At 39.0% G+C, this 17,157-nt stretch overlaps 1 protein-coding gene across 1 annotated transcript; it reads left to right on the top strand.

Moving 5' to 3' along the window:
• The first annotated feature begins 1,114 nt into the window (after positions 1-1,114).
• On the top strand, positions 1,115-16,387 carry pnoca (prepronociceptin a). The gene is made up of 3 exons (XM_062393872.1): positions 1,115-1,210; positions 12,882-13,015; positions 14,726-16,387. The coding sequence occupies exons 2-3, from the start codon at positions 12,896-12,898 to the stop codon at positions 15,341-15,343; spliced, it is 738 nt and encodes a 245-aa protein (XP_062249856.1). The 5' UTR covers positions 1,115-1,210; positions 12,882-12,895; the 3' UTR covers positions 15,344-16,387.
• The last annotated feature ends 770 nt before the right edge of the window (positions 16,388-17,157 follow it).

Below are 17,157 nucleotides of genomic sequence, written 5' to 3'. Positions count from 1 at the left end.
AGATAACAGTAATAAAGTCCTATGGTGGAGGAGTGACAGCTACGTGTCAAACAACCTCTCCTCCTAACACCCACAAGATAAAAATTGCATATTTTCTTTGTTTAGGAGGTAACAGGGCAGTATATACTATGTTTGTATTTACATGGGGAGGCATACCTTGTTGTAGCTAACTAGTAGGAAAAATCATATAATAAAAGGCATAGAAAAATAATAACAATTATATATAATTATATTTATAAAAACTTATAGGCACAGTAAAATTTAAAGGGAAAAAACTGTTGTTTTCTACCATACTGTGATTCAGGTAATGGCCAGTATAATGAACATAATGACATTTTATAATGGCACTTTAAAAAGATGTATGTTTTCAGTGAGTTAGTGAATAAAGTCAGGTAATATATTCACATTGTAATGAACACTGTCGAAAATCTGATCACAATAAATAAAGTACAAAAGCAAGTGAACAAAACATCAAAGTCCCTCTTTACATATTTTGACTAACCTTGTTTGTCCAAGGATTTAATGTTGTTATAGCCGTTTGTCAGCTGGTTGTGAAGTAAAATGAAGATGGGAGTGACCTGTAACCCAATTTATTTTTACGATTTTAGCGTGTTAATACTGTTTTTTTTTCAACTAGAACATTTGAAGAATTAAATGTCTACCAGGATAGATGGGCTGACCCTCGCTCTTCTCTACTTCAACCACTTGTATTGTTTTCACATCTCCAGCTCTATATTGTCCCTTCCACTTTTCACATAATCCACCTCTCCCTGTCCCTTTTTAATAATTTGCCCCCCTCTCCTTTTTTGCCCCACCATTTCCTCTCTTGCCTCCCTCCTCTTACTGTGTACTTTTCTTCCCAGCTTCCACTCCCTCCTTCCCTCCCACCTTCCTTTCCCACTACTATCCCTGCTCACCCCCCATCTTCTCTCTCCTCCCTGATGTGAGTCCCTCTTTCCCTCCCTCCCTCCTTGACTCTCCCTGAGATGAAAAAAAGAGTTTTGAAAGAGAGAGAGAGAGAGGGAGGAGGGAGAATCAGAGGAGGAGGTGGAAGGGGAGGGGTGGGACCCTATAAGAGCGGCTGAATCCAGCCTCAACGTAGAAAGAAAATAACGTGCTCAGATCCGAGGGAGGGAAACGTATGCTGACGAAACTTACAACCTGCAACCCAGGGACCCCTACAGGCACCTATAAGCTCACGCCAACACAGGTAGGAGGAAGCCAGGGAGGAGGAGGGGGTGTCGGAAGAGGGATGATGTGACCTTTGACCTTTGATACAGAATCTTTTGCACTTTTATCATAAAAAATAACAACTGACATTTTATTACATTTGGTACCACATTCACCCTCGGGAGAGAAATAAGTCAAATACCTGTTTGCTGTCACATTTTCAGAAAGTGGGGCACCGTTTTTCACTGGCTGATTCTAAAGTTAATAATATGGCAGCCTAATAAAAAAGAACACTAAATACAACTCAAATGCAAAATACGGTATTCATTTATTGATAGAAGAAGAAACATCTAGTCACAAGTGAGGTTAAAGCATGACTTGTTTGTCAACATTTGTCAGGCCTGTCAAGACAAATCATTTACAACGGCATCAGGCCATCATCCACTGCCGCTGTAGGATAATTGCTGCAGTTATTGTCACTTATTGTCACTGGGACCCTCTGACCTTTGAGTTTCAAACAGCTGAGTGCCTGTAACGACGCTGATCAAAAATATTTAAGCTTAATCGACCGCCAGCCTCTTTGACAGGCAGCATGGTTAAATCACTTGTGGCAGGACCATGTCTCAAATTAAGAATTCTGCCTTTTGTAGAGCCAGTGCAATGACAGACTCCTTACACCTGAAATGTCGCAGGTTAAATATATGCATCAGGCAGAGAGTGCGAGGTGACAAGGTTCCACACATGCAGTTTGTGTTGTCATTGTCTTGGTGTTTTAGTAAAGAGGGAAAGGTCAGTAAATGATTAGTCCTGATTGTATCATTAAGGCCTTATTTACTGCTGTGCTCTGGTTGGCTTCATGAATGGAGGGGGGGGTCTTCTCCGAAAGATTATACACTGTCGCTCACGACAGAGAAATCAAAGGTAATTTAGGTAAGTGTATGTAGGTTAATCGGGGTCACATTCTCCCAAGCTCCATTCATCAGGTGGACTATTTATAGATTTTCAATGGTATGTAACCGAGGCAAAATGATGTGCTTTGTTTTTAACAATTCCCAAATGATCAGAAATTACAAATGGAAACATCTCATGGGGAGGTTTGTTGAGTTTAATCTAAAAAAATGTATGACTAATGTTAATAATATGAGAGTTTTTTTCGGTTTTAGTGTTGACATTTAGAAACCGTGTCCCACACTGAGGAAGGATGGCCCAGACAGAGACAAAACGGTGTCACTGTTTTTTAGTGGCCACATATAAAGCACCTGGTCACATCTGGCACATAATTGTGCTGCGTTTTCTATGATCTTTATGAGCCTGAACCGTGCACGCTGTTCCGAGGCTGGAATAATGGACTAGGATCAGAAAAAATGTGCTGGGATTGTGATGAGATCTTTTATCAAGTTTATTTCAAATTCAAATGTTTTAATTTATGCAAAGTTAAACATTAGAAAGGTATAGTAGGAGTAGTAGTAGTGGTGGTGGTGCTGGTGGTATTAATGGTGTAACTCTTTCTGGGTTAGTTCTGTTAATTTTATTCTCCTTTTGCCTTCAGGCATCTATATGTAAAACTCATTTAAGAGATGTCAATAAATGTTTAGGAAGTTAATGACAAACTTTAATGTGTGTGACCTTTTATGTATTTATTTATTTACGTTGAATAATCAACATAGTGTTTTTGTTTAGCTCGGGGCGTACTTCTCAATCAATCTTGGAAAACAAGCTCCTTATGCAGGCTTATTGCAAAATAGATTATTTGCTACAACACACCACCTCATTCAACAACTACTGATGATAACTTATCTTCAAAGTGCCTGTACAAATATAAATAGCTGTAAGTATGTTTGTGACAAAAGCTTCTTGCGTATCGTCATACAGAGGCTGACGTAGAACTGCAGGTCACGCTCAGCCTGAAACAAAGACCGTGTTAACAGATTCAGAGGAATCTGGAGGCTGCGCTTTCCTCAGGGTGAAATGTTCAAAGCAACAGATTTAAGCTTGCTGTGAAATTTACCTCTGATTAATTAAGGATCTGATTATCTTTGTATTATGTTCTGGCACTTCTACATTGACTGCGTAAAAGAAGGCTGGTAATGTCTTCAGTGAGGAATAATGAAACCTAAATCTGAATGGATATAGTATCTTAAATGAAATTGTAATATTTGAAAACTGAATGCTCTCATGTAAAGTTCATTTTTGGTCTCAGGGCCCATCACTTATTTCTGACAATGGTTTAGCCTCTGTGGCCGAAGGGCGATAATTTGGGGCTCCTGGTGTAAACAGGAGATATCCAGACGTCTTCTGCTCGCTGTATACTCTTAACAGACAAACTAGTTTCTTCTATAACACGAGTCAAACGTTTTTGTAGGTGTTTAAGACCCAAATTATATTTTTGCCGATCTTTGCTAAACTGCATCTGCATGTGAATGCAAATACAGTAAATTAAACAGCTGATAGCTGAGGTATTTACGTGAATGTGTTCACATGAACTGTCATAACCTGCAGGCAACTAAAGGGTTGATCAAACGTGATTGGTCGAACTAGAAAACAGAAACCAAAAGGCTTCCATCCCCAGAATCGTATCCCTCGGTTACAGATTCCTTATATTCAGATATTGCAGCTGGATTGTAAAATGATACTGAAACATGACAGCTGTTGGACTTTCTTGTTTTGTGGGATATTTTCATTCGGTTCCTTCGGGGACATGTAGGACTGGATGATATTTTAACCCGTGAACTAATAGTTAAAAATGTCTGGGACATCTCTTGCAAACCTTTCGGTCCAAGTCTATCAGACGCACAGGTCAAGATCCGTTTCCTAACAGAAATCTCCAAACAGCAGCAAAAAGAGACAAATCATGCTTTGAGGAAACAGTTCCCCTTCCTGTAGCTGAACCCATAAAGCTCAGTTTAACATGTAAAATTTCAAAATGTTCCCATTTTCCCATTAGTTGTACCGCTTAGATTACCGTAAATACTGTGATGGTGTTGTTGATACTTCCAGCATCAACAGAAGTAAGCAAGTCTCCGAGATGCAGATGCAGCAAGCAACATGCGTTTATTGTGGGTTTATTGTGTAAAAACATGGCGGAAGGAGCGGACGGCAGGTGGGGCTGTAACACCAGGAGAGCTGCTAGTGCTCTGGTCATAGCTAACAACTTCCAGCATCCCCTGTCGCCAAATTGTGCTTCACAAACATTCATTTTTTGTCCAGACTCTGATGTTTGGGATTGACATCTACATTTAACGTAACGAGTTGTTAACTTTCTCTCCTTCGCTTCGATAAATAAGGGAAATATTTCATTATTTTTATTGGTAATTGATATATTATGTGTTTGATGCTTTTGGTCGCTGTATTTGTGATAGAAAATGTTCTCTACATTTCTACATCTAACAGTGATGGCATTTTGAGGTTAATCAAATGATTTGTAGATTGGTAAATTTAGTAATTCATCTTGTAATTACTATGACGTTACTAAACCCAAACTATGTCAAAATAATACCCAAGAAAAAACCCATAGGTAGTGTTATTTCTAATATTGACCTTCAGCTTTATTCAGTTTATGTTCCTTCTCCACAGTCCATGGCTGATGTATCTCATGGCTTCCGAGTCCTTTTTAAACCAACTCCTCTTCTCTTCAGTATCAGTAAACACACACTTTGTTAGCTTCATGGATAAACTTTCATGACCCCGTGAAACCATTCTCATCAAAGGGCAGGATGAGGGGAAATAAAGGGAGGATAAGGAGGGCCGGGTTAAAGGCTATATACAGCCCGGTGCTGCCGTGTACATCTCTGGTGGCTTCTCTGAATTGGCTGTGAACGTGTGGAGTTAATCCGGACAGACAATGTTCCGAGAGCAGCAGGGTCCCTGCCTATCCTTTTGTGCGGGAGGATTCACAGATGCTTCTTCATGTGTCCTCGCTGCCTACAGTGCTCCTCTTTACCCTCTTTTTACCACATCAGAAGGAGACCTGACTCCTGCCGGATGCTGCACTCATTATGATTCTGAGGCAGACGTATATATGTTTTCTTACTCTGACTCAAATTTATGATCACATGAAAATATCCAGGAAAATGTCACAGCAGACAGGCCTGTCTTTTCCTCAAGCTCTTTGACTTCTAGGGATTTAATCTTGTGGATTGTGGTCAGTCAGTTTTGGCCAGTACTCACACTCATTCACACAAACCATGTCCACCATACATTAACTGTACATGACCATCCTAAAATACATATATTTACTTTTTTTTTTCTTTTATTATGACATTTGGAAGACAGAAGATAAATCATGTATACAAACCCTCCAAGATCCACACTATGTGTGACAGCACAGTCTTAAGGACAGCCATGCAGCCTCTTGGGAAGAGACCCTACCAAGGTGGAAAAACACCCATGAGCCTCTTAGTTGTAATTTAATGAGTCATAAGGAATTCCTGACATCTACAATTTCTCCTGCTTGTTGAAAAGAATGACTGAAGGGTCATATAACCACCAATTAACTGCAAAATGGCTGCAAAGCCTCCATTACAATGAGATCTAGATAATAGATATTTTTATAATACAATATAGACACAGCGTACTAAAAATATGCTTCAAATACATCAAAAGTAACCTAATTCAGCGCATTTCTATGAGGTGAGGATAATTATCTTGGGCGTGGGCACATTCTGTGCATTATATAATGCAAATGTGCAGCAGGATAAACACTCCAGAACTAACCCAGGAAGTTAGAAGTGAGCAAGTTTCAATTGAGTGCCTGGGGGCAATTGAGCGAACATCAGCCGACTTACATTACAATGCATGTTGCCATACTCATCAGCGTTAAAACACTTCAAGGTAACAAGTGTGAGGATGGAAGTGCACCTACTCAGTTCAATATCATTTCAATGAATTGTGGTCACTTTTTAACAACAACTTTACAACACAAGATTGCGACCGCGCTAGCGTTAGCATGCTAGAGATCTTTTTTTATTGGTGCAAGATTTCATATCGCCCGTCAAAACCAAGGGGTAGAAGTAGGGCCAAGGAGTGAAATAGGATTGGAACTTACTCTCAATTACAGTAATTGATACCCATGGAACCTGATCATTTTCTGTAGTTAATAAAAATAACAATATAAATTAGTAAACAGTAAAAGCTAAGAGGCTATTTTTGACCCTACAGAACCTTAAACTTCCTGTTTCATTTCCTATATCACAATAAACTCAAATACAACTATGATTCTACGATTAATGTGAAAAGTGTGTTAAGCCAGTGGAGTTGTCCGGCTGACGGTGGCTGGTTAGAGCCCTGACAGCATGTGTGTACAGTCGCATACGGTTATAACGAACTTTCATAACGGCGCTAGCGTGCTAGCCACCATGCTAACTGCGGTGGTAACAGAGCAAAAACCCGCTGTCGCGACTTTAATTCCAAGGCTGTCATGACACTGTTTCTCAAATACCGTCAGGTTAAAGCAAACACTTGGTAGTATGTCCCTGCTGACTGTGTGTGGAAGCTGGGGGGGAAGCTAGCTGCTTCCGTGAAGCTTCAAGCAGTGGAATATGCAACTCAGTTTGGACACAAGACATTACATTACATGTCATTTAGCTGACGCTTTTGTCCAAAGCGACCTACATTTTTTTAGAGCACTCAGCATTTATGAGGGGCCATTTTTAGGGGTTCAGTATCTTGCCAAGGACACTTAGGCATGCAGATGGGATAGAGTGGGATTAGAACCGGCAACCTTCTTGTTGCAGAACACCCGCTCTATCCCCTAGGCCCGCTGCACTAAGAAACGATAACATAACCATTTTGACTCGCTGGGTGTCACTTAATGTTATTAAGTTGCCATCGTACACTGTGAGTGAGGAAAGCCGGGAGGAGATAAATAAACCACATGGGCTCTGAGAACTCATGAGGAAGGCTTCTCTAAGCTAGTCTTCCGTTGAGCCACCTACTGTTCTGGAGACGAATTGTTTTAAGCACCGGAGAAGTATAAATGAAAAAGTGTCTGTCCGATCCGTCTGTCCATCCGTAACGTATTCTGAGTAGCATACATAGGTCTTTACACCGATGTCTGTCTAAATGTATGTGATTAGCTCAAGCTAAAGTGCAAACTACAAGGCTCTCAAGTTCAGTCACACAAATGTCATGATGTCCTGAACAACTCAGATTTGTTGACTTACACTTTGCCATCTGTGGGTTCTTGTGTGAGTCTTAAACCAATTGTCAGAGTAGGACTTGAAAATACATTTTGAGGGGCCTTTGCTCTAACATGAAAAAGCCCCCCCCCCCCCCCCCCCACACACACACACACACCCATGCTAGTCAAGTTACCACATTAATGCAAATAGTAAGTGTTAACTAGTTTAGGCAACATCTATCCTATTGCATACCATCATAGACCACAACACCTAAATACTTTATACTTTATTGAAATTCAATAAGTCAGTGATTGAAACAAATTTCTTTCGACCCGTCCTGACAGAAAAGGCAAAGGTGTAACAAAGGATGTTATTGATGGTTCCTTTCATTTATGTGCATTAGTGAGTCAGTCACACCTCAAGGTAATGCAGCTATTAGAATTGTTTTTGGTTGCACCTGTGTTCGATGAATGGCCTGTTGGATTTATGTGTGCACTGCCTTTTCAAAGAAAAGTCAACATTTAAAGGACACCACCTCATTTTTTACATTACATTTCATTTAGCTGACGCTTTTATCTAAAGTGACTTACAATAAGTGCATTCAACCATGACGGTACAATCCCAGATCAGCAAGAATCAAGAAAGTAAACAAAAACAATTGATATAAAATAAAAATGAAACGGAACTGGTGTGGTTATGGAAGAACGTGTGGGCACACCTCCCAACCATTAATTGACCTTAGGTTATTAGATGAATGGAGAAGGGAAATTGATTTAGCTTAGTGTGTCTGCATGTAATAGCCTCAACATATAATCTATTGCCATGTCCAGACACACACACACACAAACACACACACACACACACACACTCACTCACCATCTGACAGTCAGAAGTAAAACTGGAGATATGTCAAACACCCACTCTGTGGACACATCTTAAACTGAAAAGACCTGTGACCATAAAACAAAGATCTGGATGATAAGAAATAATGTATTTTGCCAGTAGAAGAGCAAATGCACCATTGCTACCTGGGCACATATATATTTATTGTTATGCTTTCGGGCTGGATGAATGATAAAATATGAGGTGACTAGTTTTCTTTACTTTAATGGGAAATCATTTAATGTAGGATTCACCCTTTAATGTTTTGCAAAGATAGATGTGATAGAAGTGAAATAACTTCTTATATTTCATTAAATGGAATTTAGTTGTTTTTGTGCAGCATTTTGTTTTTGTACATTAATAGTGGATTTCTAACCTTAAACCCTTTGTGCACTTAAATGCCAGTAGTAGTTGTGCTGTATTTCATATATCTGTGAGAGAGAAAGAATGAGAAAGTCTACGACAGAAAGCTGAGACAGAGTTTGAGTCAGTGAGGGGAGGGGTAAAGACAGATGAGTCCGTCAGAAGCTGATGTATGTAGGTAGCGACAGGGATGAATAATAAATATGTTTGACATTATAATTAAACTGATTGGTGGGATGGCTTTAATGTCCTGAAATGTGTCAAATCAATGACCACTCGCCATTTTTCCACTGAGCTATCAATATTAAAACAAAGAGCACAATGTATTTTGACTGGGCCTGGGACAAGTTGTCAATCAAAGTGACTTTTCTGACAGATAATAACCATCTGGCTCCAGGCAGAAGAATAAATAATGTTTAATTACCTGTCAAACTCTCATCAACTCATCAAATAACAACACCAACATCAAGAATACACTCTAATTATTCAATATTTGGTTTATTTTCTTGAATATGGGCCCTGTCCTTCAGTTTCAAAATCCATCAGACTTTTAAACCAAAATCTGGTGTTTGGTAGTGCATATTTGCTTACTTAATATCTTAAAAAAATGTTGTACTTTATAAAAAAACATTTAAAATGGCAATTCTTGCTGTTTTTACATTTGTGCAACTACTGTGTGTCCAATTGTCCGACAATTTGAAAAGTCCCTGGCAAAGTAGGCAGTACACCGACGTGAATTTGACAATATTGTGGTTATAACACTCTAGTGACGTAATAATCTGCACTTCAGGTTTTAAAAATAAAGACGGACACCAGGGTGGATGCAAGCTGCTCTTCTGTTCAGCCATGCGCAAATAATCCGGCTTTAAGTCGCTCTCGGACTGGGAGTGATTTATTTCACACTTCACGTTCTTGATGAGAAAAGGGCAATTATGGATCAAAATAATGTGGTTGGGTTGATAACATGGTGTAAGAATTTCCTGCTCAGAACCAGTTGCTGTTGAATAAGGAATCAGTCAGACAGGACCTAACAACTGAATATTTTAAATTAATTTTTTCATGCTGCTTGACTATAGACATATTTCTTAATCAGCAACATGGACATGGTTGTGGTGGTGAACACTTTTTGACTTTTTTCACAAAAAGGCTCACCGAACATAAAGATACTTCTTACGGACAAAGACTTTTGGACTGCTGATGTTCCCACTAACAGAAGTGTTGATTCACTTATTTACCTGAGTACGAGTTATTGTTGTTGTTATTATAGTTTTGAAGAACATGAATGACACCACAGACTGCTGGTTTTTGGTTTTCACTGCTCCATTGGTAATCCTGAATTGGACTAGATTTTTTGCATCATATATTCACTTAGTAACAGGTAACTGGTTGATCCTCAATGAGAGATACATTGTTTTGTCTTTTGCAGTAGCTCTTTTTATATATGCTTCCTTTCATCTGAAGGGGGTGGTTTTATTCATCATCCATTGGACCATAAAGCCTCCATCAGCTGCACCCCAGCACAGCACAGACAGTAATGACTTAATTAACTGGTTTATTTCGTGGTTAATCAGTTAATTAAAAGCAAAGTAATTAGGATTTAAAGACTCTCAAGAGAACCTGGAGGATGTCAATGGAGAATTACTGGAAAGATCAGTCATTGAGAAGTCCTGCTCGTTTTGATTGAGCTTTCAACAACACAGAGAACTTTCTGAAGACAAACACATCAAGAGGATATGTTTGTGCATTGCTAATTTTGAAATAGTCTGAGTGAGGCCTGTGTGACATTTATGTTGCTCTGGTTAGGAAATTAGATATTAATTGTTTTTGTGAAAGAATTAGTATCCAATTGTGCCAGTGCACAACTTGACCACAGCAAATTACTGTTTGCTGCATTGACTCTCATGTGAAGTATTGAGCCTCAAGTGATACCGGTCGAGAGGTGTTCTGTTGTTCTGTTGTTATGTTTGACCATGTTTGACTTATTTAAGATTATTGTAAAAAATCACCCTCACAGGAATGGATAACTGCGCTACTCTGTTTGAAAAAAAACATCAAATCTAACACTTAGCAAACTGTTTTAAAACCCATTTCTAGTAAAGCTACCAGTGTGGCTCGGGGGCAAGATTGGTGTGCTGGTTATAACAGTGACCACTTTGGACTTAAGATATCCAAACATGTTTCAACAGATGCTGGGCTAAATGCGAGAAGTTTGCTTCAGATGTTCATGATTTTGTGAAAATAAATCTGAATGACTATTGTGATTCCTTCACTTTTCTTCCTTCTCAATCACTATACTGAATGGATTATCATGACATTAGTTGTAAATAATTGTGTCTCTTCAGGGATCAAGTCTAATAACTTTTGAGAGTCCTAAAGTGCCCATCGTAAACGTGCCTGTTTGCAATGTTCCTGTCTAAAATGACTTTACTGCTCTTTTGTCCTTCACTGACAAACACATCCTCTTTTCTATGAAAGACAAATTAAGAATACATGTCACACCCTTTCATTGTATTCAAAGAAAGACAAATTATTTTCTATGAATTTATGAGTCAGAAATTGGAACGGACTGTACTGTAATTACACTTGTTATCATTTTTTTAATTACTCTGAATAAATTCCAAATTTCGAAAGAAGACAAACTAGTTCTACTTTCTGCCATTTCAGTTTAATGACTACCAAAAGACTAATTGTGTATGTGTGCGTATTTGAGTGTCTACAAATGTAGTGTGTGCTGGGCATACATAGTGTGTATATATTGGTATACATGTGTGTCTAGTGTTTTTCTGTGTCTGATGATTGTGTGTATTTTTTGCTTTTGAGTGTGTGTTTGGCAGCAACAGTGAGTCAGTCTGTTGCCTGAGGCCTTATTTGAGGCGTCAATTAAAAGAGTTAACGAGTTTGTTTAATGAGATGAAAATTTGGTTGTTTCCTGACGTCAGACTCACCAGACTGGGCTGTTTCCCCAGAATAAGGTCAAACTAGTTTATTGTCCTCTGGCTTTATTCTCCTCTTCCTTTCTGTCATTTTTTAAAATAAAAATGTCTGCTTTGCTCACTTGCTCCACCTGTTCTTCAGTCTCACATCGTGTTCTCCTTTAGATCACTCATGTCATTTTAGCTTTTTTATTGCACTCGGACCATTTGAGTGCTGGAAGCCTTCACCATTTAGGCCTGGAAGTTTGTTATTTACTGAATGGACACAAAGATACAGCTTATATATAAAATGATTAATAATATACTGCATCAAATATAAAACAAGTTGTGTAAATACTTCTACCACCCTCAACACTTTTGGCAATTAACGGCAACTTTTTTCTATAAAGCAAATTTCCTTCGAAGAAACTCAATGTGCGTCACATTGAGAGAATGGATTAAAACTATACATATAAACATATGTAAAGGCGTAAACTACGACAAATACAAGAATCTAATGAAATAAAGTATACATCAATGCTCCACACGTCCATTAATCAAACTGACAAACAATAGCACTCACAGTAATCACACAGCAGCTGAAAAATAGATATGCACAACAAATGGACAGACTATATGCAGAAAATCCAGCATTGGCCTGAGAAAGCAGTTTAGGTTGGAAAGTTTACCTCAGCAGGGACTATAACTGAAGGCACCTTCACCAGACCTGAACTGATTCTGGGTACAGCGTGAATAGCATTGCCTGCTGATCTGAGAGGTCTGACTGGGGTGGGACCAGTGATCCAGTCAGAAATGTACTAATTGCTTTGAAAACTACTAAAATGATTATTTTGAAGTTGGTTCTTGGTTGTACCAGAAGCCAATAGAGAGATTTTAGAACAGGAGGTTATTGTTCAAATGTTCATGTACGTCTAAGGACTCTGGCTGCTGCATTCTGATGAGCGTGAGACGTCTGACTACATTTTTTGGTGATTTTTTCCTACAATGAAAAATGATCTTGTATGCATCTGTTTGGATTTAAAACTTAACTTTAGTGCAACTCTGATATCAGCACTATGAATGTCTCCTCTGGACTTATCTTAATTGGAGATTCTACATTGTCTGTAGCTCTGAAAGTCAGCGTGTCCAGGGGGGAACTCCACCTCTAGGCCCATGTCAGCTGTGGTCAGCACCCTCAAAGGATAAGTACTGTTGATAATGGAGGGATGACCTATGATGTTAAACGCAATATACATGTACAGCAAGCTGCAATAGCACATCTCTGCAATACTCACAGCTTACGAGGATATTTGTTGGCTTTACTAGAAATGAACTTGTACTATACTATACAAATCCTGTCTATACCCGATTTGTACTCAAGATTGTATTGCATTGTTGCGCTGAACATGTGTTCGATGTTTCCCGTGTTGTGCAGCGGACAGTGGGACTATGAAGACTCTGGTGGCTCTGCTGCTGCTCTGTCTGTGTGATCCTGGACAGAGTGACTGCCAGACTGACTGCCTGTCCTGCAGCAACATCCTGCCAAAACAGCTCTGTTTCAACACCATGGTGAGGAGTCTGCACACACAAACACACACTTGCAGATTGCAAGAGTGGTACTCCTGTGCAGATTTGTATTAACAGACTACATTAACGCAAATTGAAACAACTTTATCGCATCTATTGGAACCACATATGTGGACAGAAGAAAAGATCCTAAAATATTGCTCCTCATCCTTCATTAGAATTTTTATTTTGTATTATTTCAAACATCATGGACATTGAAGAGCACAGGTGTACTAATAAAACTAGCAGCTTTTGGGCTCTGGTCTTTTTAATGCACCACCACCACAGGAACACTTGAAGGAAACAGAGCCATGCCAATGTCTAAAGTGACAGGCCAGTACTTAAAAATCATGCTCTAAATAATGAGCATACTCTCCATTCAGACAAAACCACACTGTTCCCCCACATAAATATACAAACTCATACTAATACAATCTGTCCCAAGGGCTCTTTTAATTATTTGGAGATAAAATAAGTGCAAACCCTCACCCCATGTAGTAATCGTGTTGTCTCTCCATCTTCCTCTTACTCGACTAATTACCCTTTTAGCAATTGAGTTTTAATTTGTTGTGGCTAAATGATGATGTGTTGCTCCTCACTGTGGATGTGCCTGCCGGTTGTCTCTCTCTGGTTAAAGGCATGCACTTTGGCAGGGAATGAACAAGAAGACACTTAAGTGCACATGTGCTTCAAACATAAGTGTGGATCTGTCAGTGTTGTTCTATAGTGCCAGGCAATTTGATTCAAAGGGAACGTGAAGTTAACCAATGGGACTGGGCATTTATTGCCTTGTGTGCATGTACATGACTGCTATACTGCCATACTGACTTTTGCCCCTTATTTTAATACCTCATTTGCTTATTTTTATTTATTTTCTGCTCTCTTGCATCTCCATCTCTGCTTCTTAAATGGATTAATTTAACTTTGCTTTGATCAATGAGGAACCAGGGTTTATATGATGAGCCTGCTTCACTTAAATGCTCAAAGGGGTATACGGTTGTTCATACACAGTTACAGACACACACACTCATGTTTGTACTTCTATCTTAGTGAGGACACTCATTGGCTTAATGCATTCACTAGCCCCTTACCCTTAACCATCACAACTAAATGCCTCACCCTATCCTTTACCCAGCATCAACCTAAACCTCAAACAGCGTGAAGGGGTTAGAAAGTGAGAACCGGCAAAAATGGCCTCCCTTTCCTAAAATGTCCTCAGTATGTGTAGTTCAAGGCTCAAAATGGCCCTCACAAAGATATCTTTACAAGTACACACACACACACACACACACACTTACCTGGAAATCCAACCCATCTTTCGCTGTCATATTGATTTTTGTATTGTATGAGCTGAGGACCTTCCTATCCAACAGCCCTCACAAGAGGCTTTGAGTACTTCATGTTCATTTTTAGGTATACAATATATAATTACGTTTTATTCCCCACCCTATGTGGTTTTATTTTCCCTTTCAAAAGTTAAAATCACAATGGCTCTCATCAGAGTGTATACCTAGATGTTTATATTCACTAGATCTGTGTATTGATTTGGATCTGCATGCTCACATTAAAATTGTTAAAACGTCAACATTTAGCATCTATAAAGTGAGCATGTGTTGAAAACTCTTTGTAATTGAATCTGTTTTGCAGTGTGATTTAAATGAACTGGACTGATTTCAAATAGGAAATAAAGAGGATTCTATTTGTTTCTGTCAGGTGTGTCTCATTGAATGTGAAGGCAGCATCTCTCCAGCCTTCTCCTGGGACCTCTGTCGTAAGGTGCTGTCATCTCCAGGGTCCTCCCTCAGCGGTATGCTGCGGAAAAGATCTCAGGAGGAGGTGGAGGCCCTGTTTCCTGTAGAGGAGGAGCAGGTGGAAGGAGGTCTGTTTCTGCCCATAGCATTGCAAAAGTTCGATCAGGTGACCAAGGCGCTCGGGGTGGATGAGAGGGATCTGGGCGGCAAAGACAGCCAGCTGAACACTGCCTACAATTCCCAGAATGCCATGTCCCTCGAGGATGAGTATGAAGCGGAAGAAGGGCAGGAAGAAGGGAATGCTGACATGGCAGCAGATGGAAAGAGTGATGTAGGGTTGAGCTTCTCCAAGAGATTTGGTGGCTTCGTCAAAGGGAGGCACAGCTACAGAAAGCTGATGACTCCGGGAAGATCATACCAGAAGAGATATGGTGGCTTCATCGGCATCCGGAAGTCGGCCCGCAAGTGGAACAACCAAAAACGTTTCAGCCAGTTTCTGAAGCAGTATCTGGGCATGAGCAGCCGGGCCAATGAGTTCAACAGTGTGTCAGAGGACCTCACCCAACAGAATGAAATTTAGCAGAGTGCACCATTAAGCCAACAACATAAAACAGATGTATTTTCACCAATCTTGTTTTGTATTTTACTCACCAACGGGTCAAACTCTAACTGGCGTTGCCAAAGTCTACATATTCAAATTAAGTTATTAACCAAAATGCAAAGATTCCAGTGGAGTAATTAGAAACATTGGGTCCCACTGAAACTTGCATTCACTTCGCATGGCTGTACCAGTTTATGAGTTTTATTTTATCATAGCTGCACTTTATGAGATTTGAAGAAAGCTGACTAAGTGGGAATTCTGGTGTATTTTACAGTATTATAAAGTATTATATCAATATTTAGTATAATCTAGCAGATAAGTCATCAATAAAAGATGCCCTGCATCATTCAGTAGCTTTGCTTTACATAATCATTTATGTGCTGGGTCATGTGTAAAAAGTGCCAGATTTTCTAACATGGAGGCCTCTGGCTGTTTTGGGGGGACGGGCCCTTGAAAAATTTGCAAGAACCTCCATCATTAAATCTACCAGGAAAAAAGACAAATACCAGTGTTTTTAAATGTTTTGCCATTTGCCTAGGCAATTTCAGAAGTAATATAAAGTATAATGTATTTGATTTGTGTTAAAAATGTAAAAAACACACTGATTTATCACTGTGCCAAAAAACATGTCTCCTGGGGCAGGTTTAATTAAAAGAGACCTCCCACAGTTTGGTGATGGACGGACACACTACACAACCCTTAATATTCATGCATTTTACAGTAAACTACTAATCTGTCTGCCAAACCGACGATATTTACTAGTGGGCATCATCTCTAACTGGCTCCTGTGTCCAGACGCCAGATTCATTTGATATTTTCTGTTAACTGTAACGGTGTGTGAAATGTTTTTGCTGCCCATTATGGGGATTTGTAAATAACTGAATTTAATGTCAATAAAAATAGTTCACTATTTCCTTTATGACCTGTCATGCAGCAACTGATTCTGTGTCTTGAAGTATTTTTTTTTAACAGTCAGTTATTAATTGTAGATCAGTTATGAGCCTTTGATAAGAACAGTATGGTTGCCGGGTTTTGTAATTTTTCTTTGACTAATGTTTGTCTGATATATTAGAAAATAAAGCAGTTATAACTGTTGCCAATTCTTTCATAATTATTGATATTTATAAGACATGAAGTCTGCATATATGAATATTAATGAACCTTTAGTAACGGCGTTGTTATTCCGATGCCTAGACCTCTTTTCGACCACCTCAGAGACCAAATGCTCTATTGGGCTACATGATAAACTAATTAGTGTGGCTTATAACTATATATATTATAACTAGTTTCTTATTTATAATGGATGACTGATTATAAAGTGTAACAAATTTGGTAGGTTATTTTGTCACTGCCTTACAAATAAAGACTTGATAGATGTATGCTGCTATCAATAGTCTACATGTGGCCTTTAAAAAGCCTTGAATATAGTTAATGTAGGGGTCCAAACATTTCAGGTCACATTCATGGTTGTATTATAAGAACTTACAATTCATAATTATATAATAATTCATAACTTTCTTACAATGTATAATTTATATACTGGAATTATTGAATGATTTGAAATTCATTGTTTTCTTATAATGCGCCAACTCACTCTTCCATGCTCCTTTGTTATGGTGTGTTATTTCTACTCTGAGGCGTCATGAAAACAAGAAGTTCTCCAGAGAACAAGTGTATTTCTGCCTTAGAAGAGGGTGTATTGTGATAAAAAGGCTGAAACACCAGATGACACTAAGGTACAAAGCTGAAGATATGTCCCCAACATCCGCTGTTGGTCACTAACATCCGATAAC

Source organism: Platichthys flesus, chromosome 1 (genome assembly GCF_949316205.1).
Source record: "Platichthys flesus chromosome 1, fPlaFle2.1, whole genome shotgun sequence".
NCBI classification, from domain to species: Eukaryota; Metazoa; Chordata; class Actinopteri; order Pleuronectiformes; family Pleuronectidae; genus Platichthys; species Platichthys flesus.
The sequence above is the reverse complement of the archived record's forward strand: the minus strand, read 5'-3'. Positions and strand labels throughout refer to the sequence as shown.

Excerpts from the sequence above, each read along its gene's own strand:
- pnoca (XM_062393872.1), top strand. The coding sequence starts at position 12,896 with ATGAAGACTCTGGTGGCTCTGCTGCTGCTCTGTCTGTGTGATCCTGGA. Across the intron at positions 13,016-14,725 it reads AGCTCTGTTTCAACACCATG|GTGTGTCTCATTGAATGTGA; the intron begins GTGAGGAGTCTG and ends TGTTTCTGTCAG.